We start from the raw sequence: 23,133 nt of genomic DNA, 5'->3' as shown, positions 1-23,133 counted from the left end.
GCTGGTAGGATTACATGTTTACTATTAAAGGTCTAGGTTGCTTTCTCGTGGCCAGGTTTGGATCATACATACAATATGACCTTTCAATTAATAAATCACGCTGTAGAATATTAGTCCAGCTGCTTATTTGTGCTTTCATAAAATTCATGCAGTCTGTTCCTTTCAGCTTCTCTGGTATAGTAGAAAATCTTAGGTTTCCCCTACGTGCTACTTCCTCTAATCCTATTATTTTTTTTAAACATCTCTTCTTGAGCAGTATCATATTCAGCCAGCCTTTTTTCATTTCATCCTCTGCTTTTTGCAGTTTTATAACCTCATCTGAATATCTGTTTAAAACTTAGTTCATTTTTTCCAGTCTTTTATTATTGAGTTGAAATAATCCATCAGTGTTTCATTTATTTTAATCAGCTCTGAGTACTTTTGGCTTATTTTTTTCCTCTAAGTTACTGGAAGTTATGTATTGCACTAAAGTTGGAGCCTGCGCTGCTTGTTGCTGACAGTAAATCAATACATGAACTGTGAAATATTATGCAATAATGATACAAATGCCTGCCAGCAAGAAGTAAAAAGTATAACCATCAAGTGAAAACATGGGAGTACAGCAACAACAGCAGATATAGGAGAGACAGAAAAGAGAAGAAAAAAATAAGATGGTGGCCCTTAGAAAAATATCATGGAATGTGAACAGTTTCACTGACCCAGTTAAAAGAAATGAAATGTGAATGTACATTGGGAAAGCAAACCATATCTAGTAATGTTACAAAAGACCCATCTAAACAAGTTGGAATATAAACTAACTAAAATGGATTTTAAAGAAGGATTTTCAGCAATTTAGTGAAGTATCTGGAAGAAAGCAAAAGGTACACTGGTATCAAGAGGAGCATTTAAAGTAACAGAACAGGAGAAAGCATGATACGATTGGAATATACATAATGATTTGAGATTGACAGAGTCATATTTGCAAATGTGTATACTCCACCAAGGACAGAAACAAGGGAACTGAGGAAAAAGTTGGCAAAGATGGTAAATTTCCAACAAGGTATACCAGAACGTATTTAAATATGTACCTAGGAGACCAGTGACAGCACATATAATGACTGAAGAAAAAATCTGAGGTATACATATAACACCATTTGGTACTGGAGATGTAGCTAAAATGGAAGTAAGGAATAAGGACATGTATTACTCACCCATGCATGGAAACTGAGCCAGGAAAGAGTATATTTAGCACAACAGAACACCTATATTCTCAAATAGGTAGAAATGCACTTTCTTACTAATTCAGAACATGTTTATGTTGGTACAGCTAGAAAGAGGCAGGTACTAAAAGGAACAGACAGTGGTGTTTTCCCTCTCACCTACTACAAAAGAATACTATGAAAAATGAAGGATTGGGAAAGGTCGATGTATTCATTTGACAAGATACAGAACAATGATGACAGCATAAAACAGGTATGGAAGAGTATGAAAATAAGAATTTAAAGTGGAATTACCTGTAAAATCTAAAGGTATTTCTGAACCAAGCAATAAGATATTTAGAAGGAAAGACCAAAGTAAAAACGCTACAGACTGGAGAAGTCATACTGTGTAATAAATAAAAAGAGTTGAACTACTGGAAAAGAAAAATAAAGATCATATAGATTGACTGAATGAGATTATGAAAACAGCTGTAAAGCTGGCTCAAAAACTAAGACAACAAAAGGCAGAAGGGGGATTTTCAAAACAAATAGTAACAGGGAACGCTAAAATAATTTAAGATGTATTTATGGATTTTATGATACAGTACAGCAGAAGGAAGAAAGAACAAAAGACAGAGAAAGTAGTCCATGGGCCTAGAGAAGCATTAAACTTGCCCAAACTGTTAATAGGGGAGATAAACAAAATGGATCTACTTCAGTAGATCGAACATATTACAAGTTCGAACCACATATGGCCGAGACCATATGTTCGATCTTGTAATAGTTCAATCACTGAAGTAAAAAAAGAAAAAAAAACAACAAAAAACAAAATTAAATGTCCCTACACCCCCTTACTTAAATATACCAACTCCGAGATCGCACTACATTGCGGAAGAGGGAAATCTTCCCATCCCACACTGTACGGAGATCTCCATTCAGTCCGATCGAACATTTACAAGTTCAAACATATGGTCTTGGCCATATGAAGTTCAAACTTGTTATATGTTCGATCTACTGAAGGGGACCCAAACAAAATATCTCCCTCAGGAATGGAAGAAGTGAAACAATAAAAGCAAAATAACAAATAGACGTCACCATGGAAGGATGGTAGAAATATGGGGAAAAAAAAGTATCCAGAAAATGATTACAACATGGCATGCATTATCTTATACAGTATTAAAGGAAGGATATGCACCAGAGACCCGAATAGAGCTATAGTGACTATTATCCCAAAAGGGAAGGGCCCAAAAACCTGTACCTCTCATAGACCAATATCAGTCCAAGTACAACTGTAAACTTTTTATGGGTGTTTTAGTAAGCAGAATAGCCAAACCCTATCAAAGTTAATAGATTTAAAATAGTGTGATTTTATAGACGACTGGTAGACATTTACCAATATAGCTAAAACAATGATGATTCAACAGGATGAAGAATAGCTTGGAAGACAATTGGTGCTACTTGGCTTAGACACTGAGAAGGTGTTGGGCTTATGCTGAAGCTGTCAAAAAAATCTTAATTTGATGGTTCAGTAGGAAAAATAAAAGTAGAGAATTAGCATCTGATAAGTGTAAATTATATACAGGACTAGACAGTGGTTTCCACATTTACTATTTCTGTTTTACATTTAGTCTCATTAGCTATCAGGATTAGAAACTCTAGTACAAGGCTATAAATAGTTAATAAGCAAGTAAAAATTGCAATATTTGCAGATGATGCCGTATATCATCTGCCTGGCTTTGTGGCACATGGGATGGAATCCTGATGAAGACCCAGATAACTGAAGTTTGACTTGCAAGTCTAGCACCAGAGGAGCCAGGCAGGAAAGATTGAAGGGAGTTGGCCTGCTGATCTCTCCTGAGGTGGGGTAGGAGGGATTGTGGGCACTCAGGGCACTATTAACTTAATCTTGGAAACTGGGTTGCTCAGCACTCATTCCTCTGAGTTTATGTCAGGGATGTCTGGAGGAGATACCTCTTGTGGAAGTGAGGTGACATCCTCTGCTGTCATCATACTACATTCCCATACCCCTAAATTTTGCTGTGACAGGGAAACTAAAGAAAACTTCAAACCCTATTAGATGACTCAGTGATGGCCCCTCCAGACAGACTCTTGCCCCGGTGATGGGGAATGAATGGATTGACAGACAGAATGAGGGGGTGAAACTGTGACAAAAAAGATTGTATAATATTATATCTGACCAATTTAACACAAGCCCTAATAAAAATATCAAACAAAGAAGTTTCAGATATTCTTGGATTATAAAATAAAGTTAAATGAAAGCTAACCCAGGCAATTACATTCCAACATATGAAATGGCACAAATGTATCCTTACTTATGGGACCATTATGAGATAAAATATTTAAAGAGTCTGGTTAAAAAATGTACCTCTAGCAGCAAGGGAGTCCTGGGATGAGGTAGACACAACATTATAAATAAACTAAAGACATTAGCAGTGACAGATTAAGATGTTTATAGTGCCACAAAACTGTGTATGTAGGACAAACTTTCTTTATATCTCCTGAGTTAAAACTACAGGGTATTAAAACAGGAAATATAAAAAAATACCTGGGATGGGGAACATGTAGGAGTTAAATGGGATAAACTGGTGCTGCCACTGGGAATGTAAGGGTAAGGTATGTCACAGACCCGTTATACGCAGTAAAGACTACTCAGATAAGGCTAATACAGCTTTCACACTTTGAAGGATATAGGAAAAGGAGGAAAGATGCAATGTTTACACAAGGGAAGCCATTAAGGGACACATACTAACATTATGGACGAGACAGAGGAAGGCACATTTTTAACTCAGTATTTCTAAAATAGCACAAAAAATAATGTAGTAGTAAAACTTTGGAGAAAAGAGAAAATCAATTGGGGCAGAATTAAATATAAGGGAGGAGGAGAAGCAAAAATCATCTTAAGAAAGAGACAAAGTACCTAAATATGTGGAACAGATAGAATGAGAGAAAGTGTAACAAATTGGGATCAAGCAAAAGAACAATTTGAATTTCAGCATAGATATTTCTTATCAAGGTCTATTAGCAGAGTTAAAAAAGCATAAAGTGTTTGAGAAACATGTACCTCTAAATTAGCAGAATTTATGACTGCGTCTGGAACAGAGATAGCAGGAGTTAAACTAATAAAAAACACAAACTATGGCAGGAAAAACTGACAGACTCAGAGAAAATGAACGTAACTTGAGGAAAAAAAAGAATTGAAACAAAATTAAGTTGAGATCAATGGAAAAAAATAATGTATGGCACAAAATATGATACAAAATCAATACGATTTAGAATCAATGCCTGAATAAGTATTTTTATACTCCCATTAAATTCCAAAAGTGCTCCCTCAAGCTACTGAAAACTGCTAGAGATGTATGAAATACTTCATTAAAAGGATAAAAGGCCTAAACAACATGACCAATATGTATCGACCCAAAGCCCTGTTACTATATTTGGTACATTACAGACTACTAAGAGGTGACCTAGCATACAAGTCTTCCTCTTATTCAGTATAGGGAGTTAAACCTCTTCTGCCACAATCAACAGAACAGCCTGTAGGGACAGATATACCTGACAGAGGATACCACTGCTGTGAAACAGACTCCTCCACATAAGACAAGTTCATGCTGTCCATTTTCAAGCACAACTTAGACCTATGGATAGGAAACAGAAAATCTACCCCAGGAATGTCTCCTGTACTACTAATAGACAGACGCAGCTCCAAATGCTTTATCCTATGCATAGGTCCCTTCAAACTACCTATGGTATGATCTCAAGTTAATCTCATTAGAGGTAGTATACAATTACTGACCATGGCATGGGTAAGGCCAATGTACAATCAAATGACATGGGTTATTTTGAATACAAAAAGGGAAACTGGCTAGGCTTAAAATGGCCCTCAAGGGCAGCTAAGCTTAGTACTTACCTATGAAATGGGTAACTGGGAGCACATATGGTCTTGTCAACAGCTACACAATTTTAAGAAATCACTGCATGACAGGTCAGCTCAGAAATTTAATAAGGAAACAGAACTAAAAAAGGGAATGCTATGGTTGATCTGGTATTGTGATTCAAAAGAATCTAGGTCAAGTAAGCTCATTTTTAACATATAGGCACATAACACATTAAATAGAAAAGAAAACAAACCATATTGACATTTTTCAATTTTATACATTATACATTACATACATGTTTTCTTTCTAACAATTATAATTCATTCCAACATTGCGTAAATTGCTCAGTTTCGTCTCTCCTTAAACCTCACTCCTCCTGAACAGTATTCGGCATGTACTCTCCTTATAAATTCCATTTATTTCTATGTAACTTATGTCTTTCCTTTTCTAAAGATTCCATCAACAGTTCTTTCACCTCCTTTACAATATTCAGTACTTATATTACAGTCGGTTTACATTTTCATTTTCTAGTACCTGCGTTTTTCAATGACATTACATTCAGTAAGGCCTTGGTAAGTCTAGACAATTTTGATACTGTCTCCTAACTCAAAAGAATAATTTCCTTAGTTACAGCCATTCTCCCACCCACCTCAATATTTCTGACAGAGTACTCTTAGGGCATTTCTAAAATCTGCCAGCTTGTTACACTCCCAAAAAGTATATTCCGTTACCTCTCTCTTTCCCACCACACCTCCAGTAAAGTAAAGTACTGTTAAGCCTTCTGTTGCTTATGATGAAAAAAGCAGTAACTAGGAATGGAAGTGAAGACTAAAACCAACAAATGAGTAGACAGTAAATACTATGGAGAACTAGGGGGAAAAGGAACAAAGAGCAGGACTAAAGGAAATATGTCATCTGAACAAATACCAATTGTAGCAAGTTAAATAAAAAAGAGGAGTATAACTTGAGATGAAGGAGAAGAACTAGAGAGACTTGATGGCAGGCAAAGGAAAGTGAATGCTAAGTTAAATCAAGTGATGAAGAGGAAAACCAGAATACTGCATGGAGATATTTAGAAAGAAGGAACTATTTACTGTTCAAAGACTGCATCATGTATATAACTAATGTTAAGTGGAAATTCGAAAGAATGCACATTGAGCTTTGTGATAACGTACTTTTTGGCTTGATGAAATTCATAGTTGACTGAATAAAGGTAATGTTTTAAAAAAAAAGAAAGACTGGGATGTGAATTTACTCATCCTGCACTTGCTATTCCAAGATCATAAGAAAGTCATCCTGTTGTACAAATGGTAAGAGGGTCTGAAGAATCAGTGTCTTAAACTGTTCTTGTTTTCTGTAAACTTGTTTAAGTTTGACATATCTTATTTTTGACTAAATAAAACCTGGTTCATTCTTCCATCTCCAAGACCAGTTACATTGCCTTATGTGACGATGTGAGGTAGTGCCAGCTATGCCAGAGAGAGTAGAGCAGTGCATGTGTAACATATGTCAGCATAGCTAGCTGGAGTTTTGTAAAGACTTTTATGTCACTTGTGTGTCAAACTGATTTGTACTGATGCTTGTGTCAAAAATGCATCAACAGTGGGTCCTGCTGGACAGAAAATTAATATACATGTATGTCAGGCTGTATTGTGGTAACTGCTGAAATGTACATATGTTAACAGAGGATGCAGTAAGGGAAGATGTTAAGCCCATCCCAGTTTACCTTAAGAAAAATAGTTTGAAATTAAATGGCTTGGTTTAGGCCATAAATATTTTATCTCACAGGCCTGAATGCAGCCAGAGATGAAGTGTCTAGTCTGGGATCCTGCTCTTATTGTCCTTAGTGGTGAACTAAGTGCTACCCTGGTCGGTCAAAGAAGGGCTGCTTAGTCTCTACAAGAACGATGAAAGTATCGGACTTGTTTTACAGTCTCCTTATACCTTAGCAAAGCTCTAGGTGTGTACTGTGACACATCTGTGCTGGATTCTGGTTCAGCTTCTAGTCAGGGGGGTAGTGTAGGAACCACAGAATCAAGTGATCAGATGTGATGTTATTCTGCAGCCAGCACTGAAATTATTTTAGATATTAGTGAGAGATGTGAGAGTGATACTCAGCACACTCTCTCTGACTGGACAACAAGAACTCTCACTCACTTCATCTTACCTTGCTTTAGAAAGTAACCAGGGAATTGTAATTCTTCAGTTAGGAAAATAGTGAGATTAGCAAAACATATTGTTTTTCTGTATCTGTCTGAGCTTTTCCACCTGTACAACACAAAACCAATCCAGTAGACTTCCAGAACTGAACACCGTTAGAGCAACAACTTTTTTATTACACAAAATAAATGAGATTTAGCTCTTTTATCCAAGTATAACACATGACTTCATCAGAATCTGAACACACATCAAATTAAAACCATTTAAATACAATTTCAATTAAATCACATGACACTATAATAATTTAGCAATCAAGTTAAAATTTTAAACATTAAAGATAAATGCAAACCAAGAATCCAGAAATCTAATGAACTAATGTGTTAATAACAAATTAATACTTCTTTATACTATTGCAATGCCCATAGACTTTAGAAAAAATATATAATAAAATTAATTTTAAGATTGATGTTTTTAAGAAATCATTTTTAAGAATGGGGAGCTGTTAACATACTATGTATTCCTCTTGATAAAAATGTCATCTATTAAAAAGTAACTGTTATCAGTTACTATAATACATAGGATCTGAGTTTTAACAAACTGGTGATACTTAGGTGGTCATTCAACCCCGGGGGATATAAAGCCTCTAGCTTTAGTTGCCATTTAAGTTCTTTGGCTTCCAATATGTCCTTCCAAGGACCACCGCTTGGATTCAAATCAACGTTATCAATGCCAAAGAATAAAAAAACATGACTAGCATATTGCCCAATATGTTTGGCCAAAGAGTTTGTATTTCTGGCATGTCTAATATCTAATTGGTTGCTCATAGATACGTTCCTTAAAATGTCTTGTGGTTTTGCCCACATAATAACATGGGCGAACCTTGCACACAGCGATATACACAATACCCTTAGTGTTACAGTTACAATAAAAAGATGGGTAAAGTGTTCTGCCATTAACTGATAGTGAGTTCCCTTCCTTAATATGAGAACACTGGGAACAACCTCCACACTTATAAGTCCCAGTTCTCCTGTTGTTTAATCCTGGCCTTTCAAGGTGGTCCTTAACAGATTTCTCTTTCCGAAATACAACCTTCGGTTCATTCCCAATACATTCAACCACCCCTTCAAAACATGAAAAAATGCTCCAGTTTTTCCTCAGTATCTTTACTACCTTAACATGGTCTAAACTGTATGCTATGACAAATGCATGTGAAAAACTATTATTGCCATTGTTTCCTATGGGGGTTCCATCACCAAAGTGAACTTCATCCCTCAAAAATGAGTTTGTAGAAACTCCCCTCTCTTTTTCTGGCAACCTCACTATAAATGTTGGAAATGTTGCTCTCATACCTCTGCTGAGAATAATTTTTACTAATTTCCACATCTAAGTAACTGATGCTGTTTTGATTAATGTTAAAAGTAAATTTCAAAAAGGTAGTGGTACTGTTACAATAATCAAGAAAAGACGTAATGTCATCCATCGGCCCCTTCCAAGCAATAAAAATGTCATAAAAAAACCAGCAATAGACATCCTGATATTTCTCATGGTAACACCCTCTTAAAAATATTTTCTCCCACTCCAACATGATAATGTTGGAGAAAATGGGGGCGTAGTCTTCCCCCATGGCCACTCGACATTTCTGTAAAAAATACTGACCTTCAAAAAACACAATTGTTTTTGAGGACAGTTTCCATTAGGGTAACTAAAACATATACTTCACTGTTAGAAAAATATGCTGTAGAGACCCAAAAATCCTGAAACCACTCAGTACTAAGCTCACGAGGAATGACATTAAATAAATTAATGACATCAATGGCCAAAAAAATAATTTCATCCATAAAAAGTAGGTTCCTAATTTTCCTCAATAGATCCCACAAATCTTTACAAACAGTGGAATGGGGCTCTAGACATTTCTTCAATTTAATGTCTATATACTTCGCCAAAGGGTGTATTTTGGCCTTAGATGCATTAACAATAGGACAGGGGGGGGGGGTCCATCAAATCTTTATGTATTTTCGGGAGTCTGAAGATGGCTGGAACAATGGGATATTCATAAGACAAAAAATGTTTTTCTTCAAAGGAAATAGCACCCTGGTCTAACATCTTTGACAAGGTAGTTAATGTGCATACAGGATAAATTCACTAAGTTAACTGAGGCTTCCTCATACATATTATCATCAAATAACATCATATTCGTTTTGTTACAATAATCCACCTTAGTCATGACAACCCCCCCCCCCCCCCCTGTCAGGTCTCATGACTCTCAGCGTTTTATCCAAACCTAATGTTTTAAGTAAATTATATTCTACAGGGGTGAGGTTGTATTCAATGTTTGAACAAGCACTTCCTAATATTTTCCTAAACTCAAACTCCTACATTTTCTAAAAAAATAATAAGAGTTAATTGCAATGGTGGGTTAAACAAACTTTTACGAGTAATCTCACTAGTATGGTAATGCCCGTCATTGTTTTTGAATAAACACAAATTCTACTTTCTCAAGAACAATTTAAAATCAATCAATGCATTGTCAATTTTAGCATGCCCAGAGGGTACAAAATCAAACCCTTTACTTAAAAGCGTAGCATGTTCACAATCAAAATTTATAAGAATGATGATATGAAAGGCAATTGGTGACTCTCAAACTGGTGTGATATTAGCAGCAAATCTACAAGTGCAGAGGAACTTTGATTCAAGATTTGTTAACAGGTCGGGAGGAATTCCTCTATTCGTACACATTGCTTCTACCCACAAATTTCTGTGGGTGAGGTAAACATAAGAGACTCTGAGTGAACACAAATATGAATATTATGAATAGAGTGTAAAACAGTGATTACAAAAGTAATCCATCTGAAAAGAAAAATGATACATTTTGGCTATGCATGTAATGGTCTGCAGACTGCCCAGTACTTATTTGTGAATGTACCGTTCTAAAACCAGTTATAAAAGCAGCAGCATTATCTTGACAATTTAAAGCCATACAACTAAAAAACAAAGCCAGTTAAAAAACATATAAGTATGAACAGCAGGGGTGTGGGAGGCCCGGGGAGGCTTAACCTCCCCCCTCGCAAATAAATAGATTTTATTTTTATCAAATCTGTGTGATTCAATTTTGTGTGTGTTCAAATCTTTGTAATTCAAAGTCTTCTACTATTGCGACAGGCATTCAAAGTTTTGACACTTTGGACATCTATCATTGAGACACATATATATATATATATATATATATATATATATATATATATATGCATGCATACACACACGCCCCTTGGGAAGTAAAAAAAAACTAAACTGTTGCTGCTCTGAAAGCAATGCATTTCTTTTTGTACACAGCCTTTTTTGTCTGTACTTATTTATTGTGCATTCTATGATGAAGTCTAGTACAGCATGATGGATATAAACTGAATGAGATTTAATACAAACTTAATTTCTGGTGAAAATGGGTTAGATAAAAAAATTATGGTTTCCTGGGCTAGAATCTAAGTGTATGCATGACAATTTCCAACACTTTTTCTTCTAGGAATTCTGTAATTACTCTTTGGCAGCAACTTGACACAACCCACCATTACCAAAATCAAGTTTTTACATTCACTGAATCATCAATAGAACAACAGCAAAGCTGCCCTCAACAACAAATGTGTACATAATGCTTTGTCTCAGCTGTTTCACTGCGCTGTACACGTCTCCACAGATTATTCAGATCACTTACATCACTAATGGTTAGCACAGAACACAACAGTAACATTGTTTTCAAATGTAAATGGACACCAAAACATTATTAATCTGTTGTTAAGTAAAGCATCAAATTAATGAGCAAACTACTTACCTTTCAAAAGACACAAATAATATTCAACTACCTCCAAGACTATATGAGTGACCACACTGCTCCAAATACTGTACATTAATCACAACAGAAACCTCAATGATATGAATGCATTTTTATCCCCAACAGCCACAGTTATGCTGATCCTCAGAATGTTCCTCCAAAAATCATGTTAAGACTTGCTCATCAGATCTATTCTAACAAATTTATTGTATAAAAGTCAGAGTTTACACTAATTATTAAAATGTTTGCCTTTCATTATATTTTTCTTTTTTTTTTAACTGCAGACTGTCACTCCACTACTTCCACTTTCCCCATTTACTGTATGTGACACTTGAGGGAAGCCACAAAGGTAGGCAACTGTAGAAACAAGCTGCTTCTGTAGTCTGCAGGCAACATCATTCTTATATGGCATAACCTTATTGCACTATCAGCAATAGACATCAAATGGCAAGGACTATATCAAATGTAGTGATCTTCCCCTTCAAGAGGAATGCCTCCCTTAAATTCACCCTAATCATTCATCTGACACAAATGCCTGCTAATTTTGGGTTACTAGCACTAGAATCCAAACTGCTGTTCCAGGAGCAGAAGGCTAACTAGGAAGAGAGAAAAGGAAGGCTTTGTACCTTTTTTGTTCTTTTCCTTCATGACAACAGTCATAGACATTGTAGGTATTGTAACTGGATCTCCACTGTAAGGTAATCTGCTGACTTGGAGGGACCGGAAGGAGCATTTTAGTGTGCTTTTACTGCTGGAATCCTTCTTCTCTGTATCTTTCTTTTTCTCTGCAACCTGACATGCAAGCCAATAATCCACCTGTAGTCCCATAAGTTCGCTGCTCTGGCATAAACTCTGACCACTAATAAAAATCAAGAAAGATAGGCTTCAGTAAACATTATTCACTTTAAATCAGATTTCACTTTGCAATAGATATTAGTAACTGCTGAAGTCCAAACAAACAGGTGACATTTAAGACATATTGAGCACAGCAGACGTACTCAGTGCTACACGCAACCCTTCATAACTGGTAATAAACACTTTCTGAACTGATGTACTTGGGTAAAAGAACTTAATAAGTCAGCTTTCTTCAAAATATATTACCATCAAAATACATACTATCTGGAACACAACTGTCATAGTTTTCTTTCTTTCTTTTTTTTCGCAACAAGGCAACTTTATGGTCAAACACTGAATCTCTCAACATAATTCAAACAAATAATACAACTTCATGATGATTCATGACAATAGCTTATTTAAGTACTATTCAATGACTGCCACAGTCATATTTGTGAGTCCTAACTTCTGTGGTACTGAAACTTCCTGACATCCATTTATCATATCCCAACTCATTGAAAAAGTCAGTCCTGGAATAATTTTACAATACTTAGCTACAGTGCAAGGTAACAGTTCTGTGAGCCACACTTTTCACTCTCTAAACGTTTGAATATGGCCATCTCCCTACTTTTGTAATCAGATACTAAAACTTGAATATTATACAATGCCTGATTGGCCAGCCCAACCAGCGTCCGTTAAAAAATCTCCGATCTTGATCTCTTAAACCCATTATGCCATTATTTAAGAAAAGTAATTTTCTTTTCTAAATAATGCTAAACTCCACCATTATAATTTACTGAAGAATGTCACCAATTTCTATACAAAAGCCTTCATTGGAGCCTTAAAATGATATAAGTGGAATGCACTTAAAACAAACCCACACTTCATGACATTATGGCACTATTCAAAAAAAAAAAAAGATTTCTAATAATTCTACATGAATATGCCCTTATAAGAACTAAAAGAGTTATTGTCAACCCAGCATCATGGTTAACTAGGACAACTAAAGAATTCATAAATGCTAGAGACTAAGCCCAGAAAATATGCCTAAAATAAAATACCAACATCTCAACAACAGTTCAACAAAATATAAGGCAGATTAAGAAAAGCTACTATACCATGTTTCAAGACATGTACCACTCCAATCCCAAACTATACCATCCCTCTGTAAACAAACTTCTATACCTGGGAAAATCTAGACAAACTAGTACTACTTCTTCCGACCAATACACAAGCATTACCTCTCAGTTTAGTCTACACTTCATTAAAACAGTTACTTTTTCACTTAAAAATAAACAGACAACTAACCTCCAAACTACACCCCATATAAATAAAGAATACACTCCTGCTTCTATATAACTTACCCATATAAATTAAAACATGCCATCATGGCTAATGACCAGTTGCCTGCAGAATATATCAAACTTTTTGCTGCTGTGTTAGCATATCCTGTTTATTTTGATAAATCATTCAATAAAAACAGATGTGCCATCACTCTAGAAAAATCCATCACACTGCTGCACAAAGTAGGACTCTTCTACAGACGTCACAAATTACAGACCTATCTTAATACTGTCTCCTTTGTCCAAAAGCCTGAAAAGATGTGTATATTCACAACTCTTTATATGACAGTAATCAACCTTCTCTCTCCAATACTGCACGGTTTTAGGTATAGCCACAGTACAATCAATGACACAGTTAATACTCACAAACGAAATGCAGGTAACTTGGTCTCTACACTCTTTCTTGATCTGTCTAAAACGTATGACAGTCTGCCACTAAACCCTCCAAAATAAACTCTCCTGTATTGGTCTTGACGTATCTCAACTTTACTGGTACCATAGCTACCTAGCAGCTGATAGCAGGCAGTGAAATGATACAATGATTTCTTCTAATTCTTACCTGTCTTAGTAGGCATTCTCCAAAGATCTGTAGTTGCCCCCTTCCATTTAACCTCTTCATAAATTACATGTGCACTACCTCTAAGCAAGCCACAATAATACAATATGCAGACGACTCACCTCTCATCTGTCCAGCCAAGAACCTACCAATACACAAGAAATTACCCAGCAATTGTTCTCCTTCAAAGACTCCTGCCTAGAATACTACCAACTTCTCTTGAACCCAAAAAGACTAAATTAATTCTATATACACCTAAATAACTGTGTGACCAAAAAAAAATTCACTGTAACTTCCAGCAAACACAAAAATAACAATGATTATACATATAAAATTGCTAGGCGTGAACAGATTAGGCAAGATTTAATGGTCTTACACTTCAAATGATTTTATAAAACACTAAAAACTAGGCTCCCTACATATGCTAAAACCATACCTCACTGATGTGGCTAGAAAAGACATAGGTACAAGCTTACTTCCAACCTCCTCCATGCATTCCCAGTCTTTCTTAACATTAATTCCTTAACTCATCTTGATCAAATAAAGTTGAGCAATGCTCTGAAAAATACTCAGCACTAAACAGCATCATTCCGCCATATTATCTAAACAGAAATATACACTCAACCAAAAAAAAAAAAAAAATCCCTGCTCCAAACAGCAAAGTCAGTAAACACTGCAGGTGATTCACTACATTCAAACTGCGTATCAGATAAATGGAATTCCCTCCTAGATCACTAGAGACAACTCAACAACATAAAGGCATTTAAGTGCTAAATCATGCAACATTTCATGGACATTTGAATTTGTAATGGAGCATCCTCAGGTTAGACTCAAAAATACACACTAAATATGTATTTCAGACAGTACATACTGTTGCTTAGTAAACACAAAATGAGCAAGAGAGACATTCTTGCAATGAAATAATGAAATGCACAGGAAAGTGTACTTTATGGTTATGTGCTATGGCAAAGGCTTTCTAAGCAGACACTGAATCTGACATTCACTTTTCAAGATTCTTTAACGTGTGTGTGTGTCTGTGTGTGTACACACATTATAGCACACACGTGCATCTCTGCACCCTGGCAAGACAACTAAAACAAAATGAGGAGGATGAAGGGAGAGGATAGCTAATGCAATAATGATCTATTATAATATCTAATGTTATGGTACATTTACTTACACAACTGTACTATGTTCAGCATTAAACCACTGCTGCACTAGCCGAAGGTATTTGCGTAGATTACTACAGCTTTGAATTATCTAAGGAGTAAAAAGGCGTTCAAGAAACCTGGAGCCCCTGAAAAATGGTCTCAGCAAAGCTTGTTCTGGACCTGAAAAAGATATCCAGTTTGTAATGCTTTGTAAAAGTACGAATGGAGGTCTAAAGTGCTGTCTCTAGACTACTCAGAGTCTACTCCTTTCCAAAAAGCAGCAGCAGAAGCCACAGCCCTGGCAGAGTGAGTCCTAACCCTGCCTGAAGTAACTTATTATGGTGAGAAAGTCAGAAATAAATACCAAGAGGCAACCATCTAAAATTGTTTGCTTTGCCACTGGTTGCTTCACAGAAAACAAACCGACTGCCTTCCTGAAGGATTTAGTTCTGTCTAAATAGTACCTCAGCTGCCTGTGAACTTCCAAAGTGTGCAATATTCTTTCTTCCTTGTTTTTTTGGTATCAGAAAGAATACATGGAGATTAATACACTGGCTCAAAGTAAACTCTAAAATAACTTTTGGCATAAAAGAAGAATTTGTTTTCAAAGACCCTGTGCCTATCACAAGAAAAATAATCAGAGGTCCTACAGTGGTATCAGAGACATTTTGGAAAGGTTATGAAAATCTGTATAAAAAGTAGGCAAATGGAAACCAAGAAACACCACAAAAAGAAATATTTAAGGAAGATTTAATTATGACAAAGATAGATGAAAATGAGAATAACAGTTAAGACAGGAAGATATGAGATAAAATTGGTGATAGATAATCAAGTGGTAGCGAAGTCTCCAGGAGCAGATGGTATACCGCTGGAAGTGTGGAAATTAGGAGGGAAGTAAGTGATACAGATCCACAAGAATTTATTTGATAGTTTTTTTTTAAAGGAGAGGAAGCACTAGCATATTGGAAGAAAGCTGTGATGGCTGTATTACCCAAAGAGAATAAAGACCTATCAGACTCAGCTTCATATAGATCCATTTCAATATTAAACTACAATTATCAAGTGTTTATGCCTATACTAGCTAAAGGAATGTCAAATGTGTTGCTGAAATTGATAGACATGGATCAATGTGGTTTTGTAGGGGGAAGGCAAACATTTGACAACATTAACTTATTATGGTGAGAAAATCAGAAATAAATACCAATAATGATCCAGGAGGAAGCAGAATGTAAGAGAATAATATCGTTGGTGTGTCTTAATGCAAAGCAATCTTTAGACAGAGTAAGCTAGGATAAGTCAACGGAAGCATTTGCCCTCTCTGATACAATAATAAGGTTACTTAGGAGGATTTATGAAATAATGTAGGTAATTAAAGAGGGATGGTTCTTCTTTGTTGTGTTTGGACAGAGTGACCAGGCAGGGGTATCCTCTTTCCTCACTGTTATTTGCTTTATATTCAGAGCTATTGACAAAATAAAGGACTCAAATTCAAGGATATAATTGGTATGGTAATCAATAAAAGTTGGTTTTATTTGCATATGATATTATTTTGTACTTGATTTATCCAGAAAAGGATATTTTGGTTTTGTGGAACATTATGAGACAGTTTCAAGTCTTTTCTGAATACAAAATGAATTAAGATAAAACACAGGTTATAGACATAAATTATGCATCCACACACACAAACTGTGTCAGTAAACCTATATATATGGGGGCACAATAAGATAAAGCACTTATGAGTATGGATTAATAAGACTTATGTTAAGGCAGCTAAGCATATGGAGGAATAGACTAAACAAAAGAGAATACAAATTCTGAGAAACTGGAATCTCTGGTTTATGGATATGGATGGTAAGATGCAACCAGTGAAAATGCTTTAGTCCCTTTAGTTTTACATATAGATCAGGCATATTTTTACCAACCAGAGGAGAAGCTGTGGACAATTATTTCTTAAAGAGTTGAAGGAATTTAACTGGGAGGGGAAGACGGCAAGACTTAAGTGGGATAAGTTGATTCTCCCAATATAACAAGGTGGTTTAGGGTTACCTGATTTGAAGGGAAATGTAAGAGCTACACAGTTAAGCCCCAATCTTTCCAAACCGCCTTCGATCAATTCTTATATTTATGATGCAATATTTTATATGCCTTACTAATTATCCTTTTTCAACTAAAACCTACACCACAACAGATCTTTCACTTAGGATTCCTCTATACCTTTCTCATAGGTTTATAGGGACAGGTATATTTTACAGAGGATACTGCTGCTGTGGAAGTACTAGGCTAGCTGCCCTTGTGGGTCAATTTAAGCCTAGCTAATGCTCAAAATATCCTAGCCCATTTGGTTATAGATTGGCCTTAACCATACCAAGGTCAATAATTAAATATTACCCTAATAATAATAATAACAGATCATACTATGAATAATTTGAGGGGACCCATGCACAGGATAATGCATTTAGGAGCTGCCACTGCCCATTAGTATTACAGTGGGGGGCAATCCTGGCTTAAACTTTTTGTTTCCCATCCACAGAGCTAAGCTGCTCTTGAAAATGGACATGGATGAACTTTGTTTTATATGGATGGGGATCTGCTCCACAGCAGCAGTATCCTCTGTGAAATATACCTGTCCCTCTGAATCATTCTGTTGCAGAAGAGGTTTACATCCTTAGACAGATTATTTCTGATGTCATTTGACTTGCTGATGTACATTAAATCCATCAGCAATGGGTCAGAGGATGACTTGTATGCCAGACATGGGTCACCTCTTAGCAGTCTACAGGATAAAGAGTATAGTTACAGGGCTTTGAGTTGGCCCATGTACGACACCTTGTTTAGGCCTTGATCCCAATTAGTAAAGTATCTCTGTGGACATTCCAGTTTCTGCATATGTCTGGACAGATACATGCCAAAGGGGGCATTATATTCAGTGAGTGTATCCCTTTACTCAGCTCTCATTAGGCCAATAACATCCCTAGATCTAGACACAATATCTTTGTTTATAAACTGTGCGATATAGAAGGATTTTCTTACAACAGACATGTTGGTCAAAAGTTAGGTCACTGTCCATATAAGTTCCCAAATTTCAAAGAACTGGGTCAACTCTTATGGGCATATTGTCAATGTGGTAGTTCCCTGGAGTAAATGATTTCCCAAAGGATACAATAATGCATTTTTGGAATTAGTTTTAGACCATGATTTTGACACCAGCTATTTCAGACAAACCTTCCTGCAGGGCGGCTAAGTAATTTGGGGATTCAATGTCTGCTTACAGTCATCTGCAAATTTAGTCATCCAGAGCCTTTGGTGCTAGCAATCCTGGGGGACTCCACTGGTGACTGGTTTCTTTGTGGAGGCAACTTCCCCTATTTTGAATATCTGTGCTATGCTATTGAGCCAGTTGGCAATCCAGCAGGTGCCGCAAGGGTTTACTCACAATTTATTTAGCTTTTCTACTATGCCTGAGTGGGGAACTGTGTCAAAAACTTTGGCCAATTCATGGTATGCAGTGTGTACCATTTTGCCTTCCTCCATTGCTTTGGAAACCTTTAAAAACATCTACCAGGTTGAATAAACATGACCTGACCTTGACTAATCCGAAATGAAACGGGTCCAGTGTTTGGAGGTTTTCTATTTCCTTACTGATTAATTCCATGAGAAGTCTTTATATGACTTTGCATATGTGGCTGGTCAGACTCTACCTACACTCTGATATCAATCCATGGTAGGAAAGGCATTCTTCTAGCTTGCAGTCCAAATGTCTTCTTGGCCTTATCCCATTTGATTACCTTTCAATCTCCATTTATTTGCACTCAATGCCTTGGTTCCTTTGCCAATTTCTTCTGGTAAATTCCATCCCCATGTTAGCTATTCTCTGTACCCCTACTTGTCATCATCTCTACTGGCAAAATCTCCTTTCTCCATTCTTGTGTTGGCTTACTTCTTAAAGTACTTTCTGCTACTTAATGAATATAATATTCTCTATAGTTGTTGTTATTCTCCTTAAGAATCTGCATCCAAAATCCAACACTGTCCTTATTTCTTGAATCCTCCTGCTTCATTATTATCCCTTTCCACTTTGTATTAAAAGTTTCTGCTTGTGTTATGTATATGAGCACTAATTATGTAGCTCTAAAATATTCCTTCATATCAGGTAACCCTAAACCACCTTGTTCTATTGGGAGGATCAACATATCCCAGTTATCCCATTCCCTCTACCTCTCCCAGATAAATTCCTTTAAATATTTATTAATTATGGCCCACAAGTTCTCCTCTGGTTGATAAAAATATGCCTAACTTGTATATAAAACTAAAGGGACTAAAAACATTTTCATTGCATGTTTCTTACTATCTATATCCATAAACAAGAGCTTCCAGTTTCTCAGTTTTTTTTGTTTATCTTTTGTTTAGACTCTTCACACACATCTTTACCTGCCATAGCAGAAGCCCTTTTAATCCATACTTTTAAATACTTCATCTTATTGTGTCCCCAAATATAGGTATTACAGAACCAATTCATGTATGGGTACATAACTTCTGGCTATAGCCTTTGTTTTATTTTTATTAATTTTATATCCCGAAAAGATTTGCAACTGTCTCAGAATGTTCTACTTTACTAATGTCCTTTTCTGGATTATCAGGTATAAAATAATATTATCTGCAAATAAAGCCAATTTTTCTTGATTACCATGCCGATTATATCCTTGAATTTCTTACTTCATTTTCTTTGTCAAGGGCTCTACATATAAAGCAAAGAAAGAGAAATGAGAACACCCCTTATCAGATAGGAACCTTCCCACTTTAATTTTTGCCTTTTGATGAATATCCTTGAGGAGGATAAAAAATGTAGACAGTATTACTCTCATAAAGCTGCAGAAAATATGCTAAGAACAAAGCCAAAATGAGAATGGAGAACTCTGACTCAGTGACTAACAAGTTTGGTACTTTTCCTTGTAGGTTATAGGTTCATAGGTTCATAGGTTAGTACTAGGCTAACTGCCCTTTTGGACCATTTGAAGCCTAGCCAGTTACCCCCTACCCTGACTGAGACAAACCCACCACCTTGTGTCTTTAAGGTAAACACCTTAACCATTATGTCATCCTCCCACCCCTCTTAGCAAGGTTTGTGTGTGTATTTCTTGTGTAAACTATTTTTGCCACCCATGCTCTGGACAATTTTTATTTTAGGTTAGGTGCAAATTGTAGGAGTGAGGATTTGGTATACCTTGCTCTATGTGATGGGTGTTTTTGTTTTTACGTGGGCAAAACCAATATGTTGTTGAAGGATCGAGTTTTGAAACATCTTCATGACATTACACTACAGAATGCAACCAATGCACTTGCAAGAAACAAAGGATTTTCCAGGACATAGCTTTAAGTTTATGGTAATACAATTGATTGCATGAAATAAGAGAGGTGGGAACATTGTGCAGAGCACTGAGTTTGTGGAGATGAAATGGATTGTTGAGAGCTAAAAGTTTGCCTTGTTTAAACTTTCAAGTTTAGAGAGACTAGAAAGGCTTGTGGAAGGTTGAAAGGAAGAAGAGTATGCAGAGAAATCAGATGAAAGATGGTGCCTGCAGGAAGGTGTTAATATGGGACAGATCCAGAATGAGTCTCCAAGTGCCACTGTTTCTGTGAACAAGAACAAGTTTTGAATAAATGCCTCTTACTTGCCACAAGAGAGGCACGAATTCTATGGTGTCCTGGGCAAAAAATGCTCTTTAATAGAGGAGAAAAGAGGTGAACCTGTTTGGAGGAGGGGATGAATTCCCCTCAGTGAGGGCACTTCTTTCCAAGACATTGTGCAACCTCTTTGAATGGTGGATAGGACCCACTTATTTGTACTGATGAATTCCCATGGTGGGATGAACAGAGAACTCATAATGTGAGTCACACACAGAAATGAAAAAAAAAAGTCTGAATTCATTGCCAGTAGAAATATGACAGGCATCTTTTAAGTCTAAAGATAATAAAAGGAAATGTCTAGAACTGATCTCCATGTTCCCTCCATGTTTGACACCATAAAGATCCTTGAATAAAAAATGTTTGTCTGTTTGAGCTGAGGATACCAATTCTGTGACCTTGTAGAACAACACGTGATCCAAAACTGGAGGACACAGGGATACTTAGCTTACAGGATGAGGAGGAATCCTCTGGAAAGGAGGGATGGACTCTCATTGCCATTTGTACCTCTGCTGTATGATTCCCAGAAACTATTTATCTGAGTTAATCTGATGTCACTGAGGAAAATGAAGTCCTAGACTGAGGAACAAATTGTCAGAGTGGGGTAGTGGTAGGGAGCCATGAAAAGGCAAGGAGTCATTCTAACATTTTGGACGGTCACTGGTTCTGGGAGGCTCCCTCATTTAAGAGCCTTCTTGACATTACTTTTTAGTATCCCATTTGTTAGTATTTTGCCTCATAAATTGCTTTTTTGAAAAAGGGTCCTAAGGTAGAGAAATAGTTTTTTACTAGACTTAGAAAAGGAAGGCTGGAAAATCTGGGACACCCCTTGAGTCATTGCCCTCTTTCATCAACGTTTTAAAGGAATTCAGTAGCAGAAAAGCCAAAAGAGGCATCTTTGTCTTGAAGAGAATTTCAAATCTCAAATTTAAGATCTTCTGGTAAGTTTTGCGAATGTAACCAAGCAAAATCTTTGTGACAATCCCTACTCTGGGTTCAGTAATCAAGGAGCCTCAATCCTCACCACTGGCGTTGGTGAGGGATGGTCATTAGGAACAAAAATGGATACACACAGTATTTTCAGATGCAGCTCTCTTCACCAAGCACAATTTCCCTAAGAGCATACAGGCAGTACACTCCAGACCTGGGGTTGGAGACTCTGACTCTCTTTAGGCCCCAAAAAAGACTCTGAACTGACCACTTTAAAGTGCTATGTCCCTGTTCCAAGTAGGTGACACACACATACACACACACACTTGGATATTTGATCTTCATACCCAGACACACACACACACACACACACACACACACCCACCTGGGAAAGGCTGGCACAGATTTACCAGGTGTGCCCCTCTGCCCAGAGTATAAGGTAATTATGTTGCCACCAGTCAACTACTCTAAAGCTCATACAATGGTATCCAATTATACTGAGTAAAATGAATACTAATACAAATGGTAGAGTTTGACCAAAGCAGCAAGGCTTTCAGGAACGGACAGTGTCAATAAGCATAAGTACTCTTAAGATGTTAAAAGCATTCTCTAAAAGACCAGCCACAATGAAAGGTAGAAATTTGTAATAATACATAATAAAACAGAAAACATGAGAATACTGAATATCTAGTTACAATAAACACCAGAGTTTCAATCACAGGAGATATACAAAATAACAGTTGAATAGATTCATACATACTCCAAATCCAGCTCCAGACAAGTGACAAGTGGAGTACCTCAGGGTTTCATCCTCGGACCGCTCTTGTTTGGCATCTACTTCTCTGAAGTGCAGGCCAACACTAAGGGACTCTGGCTAACAAAGTTCGCAGATGACTGCAAACTGGGAGCCATTAATGAATCCCCAAATGATGTGGATACTCTACAAAAGGGCCTTACAGAAACAGATGCTTGGTGCCAGAGCCATGGGCTCAAGCTCAATGCCAAGAAATGTATAGTTATCCCTTTTGGGAAAAAACATGTATCCATGAATTACCATATACATGGCAGTACACTAAACACCAAAAGTGTGATAAGAGACTTAGGGACGCAGATGGACAGTGGTCTCACCTTCGATAACCACATCACCACAACAATCAGGAAATCCTTCTATGTGGTACACCTCATCACTAAGGGCTTTTCATCCAGGAAAAAGGAGGTCATTGTCCCACTGTACTCATCCCTCATTAGACCCATTATAGAATACAATGCCCCATTTGGTATGTACCTCTCAAGACATCTGCAACAACTGGAAAGGCCGCAGAAATACCTCACTAAAAGAATCACAGGCCTAAAGCAGATGCCCTACACTGACCGCCTTAAAAAACTCCAGCTATACTCTGTCGCATATCGTCTACTCAGAGGCGATCTCTGCTTAACATACAAGGCCATGTCAAACCCAGAGCTGTTGGACATGCTACACTTAAAGAAATTCCAATCCCTCAGAGCCGCACGCTCCAGAGATCTAAACCTTGTCATCACAATAAACAAAACATGCTGGAGGGATAGGTTCCTGACCCAGA

At 36.8% G+C, this 23,133-nt stretch overlaps 1 protein-coding gene across 1 annotated transcript in view; it reads right to left on the bottom strand.

The window, feature by feature from the left end:
- PACS2 (phosphofurin acidic cluster sorting protein 2) overlaps positions 1 to 23,133 on the bottom strand; it is a 1,734,969-nt gene that overhangs the window by 122,557 nt on the left and 1,589,279 nt on the right. The window contains exon 23 of the mRNA XM_044073533.1: positions 11,684 to 11,916. Coding sequence (XP_043929468.1) covers positions 11,684 to 11,916 — 233 coding nt within the window. The remainder of the gene's footprint in view (positions 1 to 11,683; positions 11,917 to 23,133) is intronic.

The sequence above is a fragment of the Protopterus annectens genome, chromosome 6.part0 (assembly GCF_019279795.1).
Source record: "Protopterus annectens isolate FY-2018-M chromosome 6.part0, PAN1.0, whole genome shotgun sequence".
Classification (NCBI taxonomy): domain Eukaryota; kingdom Metazoa; phylum Chordata; order Ceratodontiformes; family Protopteridae; genus Protopterus; species Protopterus annectens.
The sequence above is the reverse complement of the archived record's forward strand: the minus strand, read 5'-3'. Positions and strand labels throughout refer to the sequence as shown.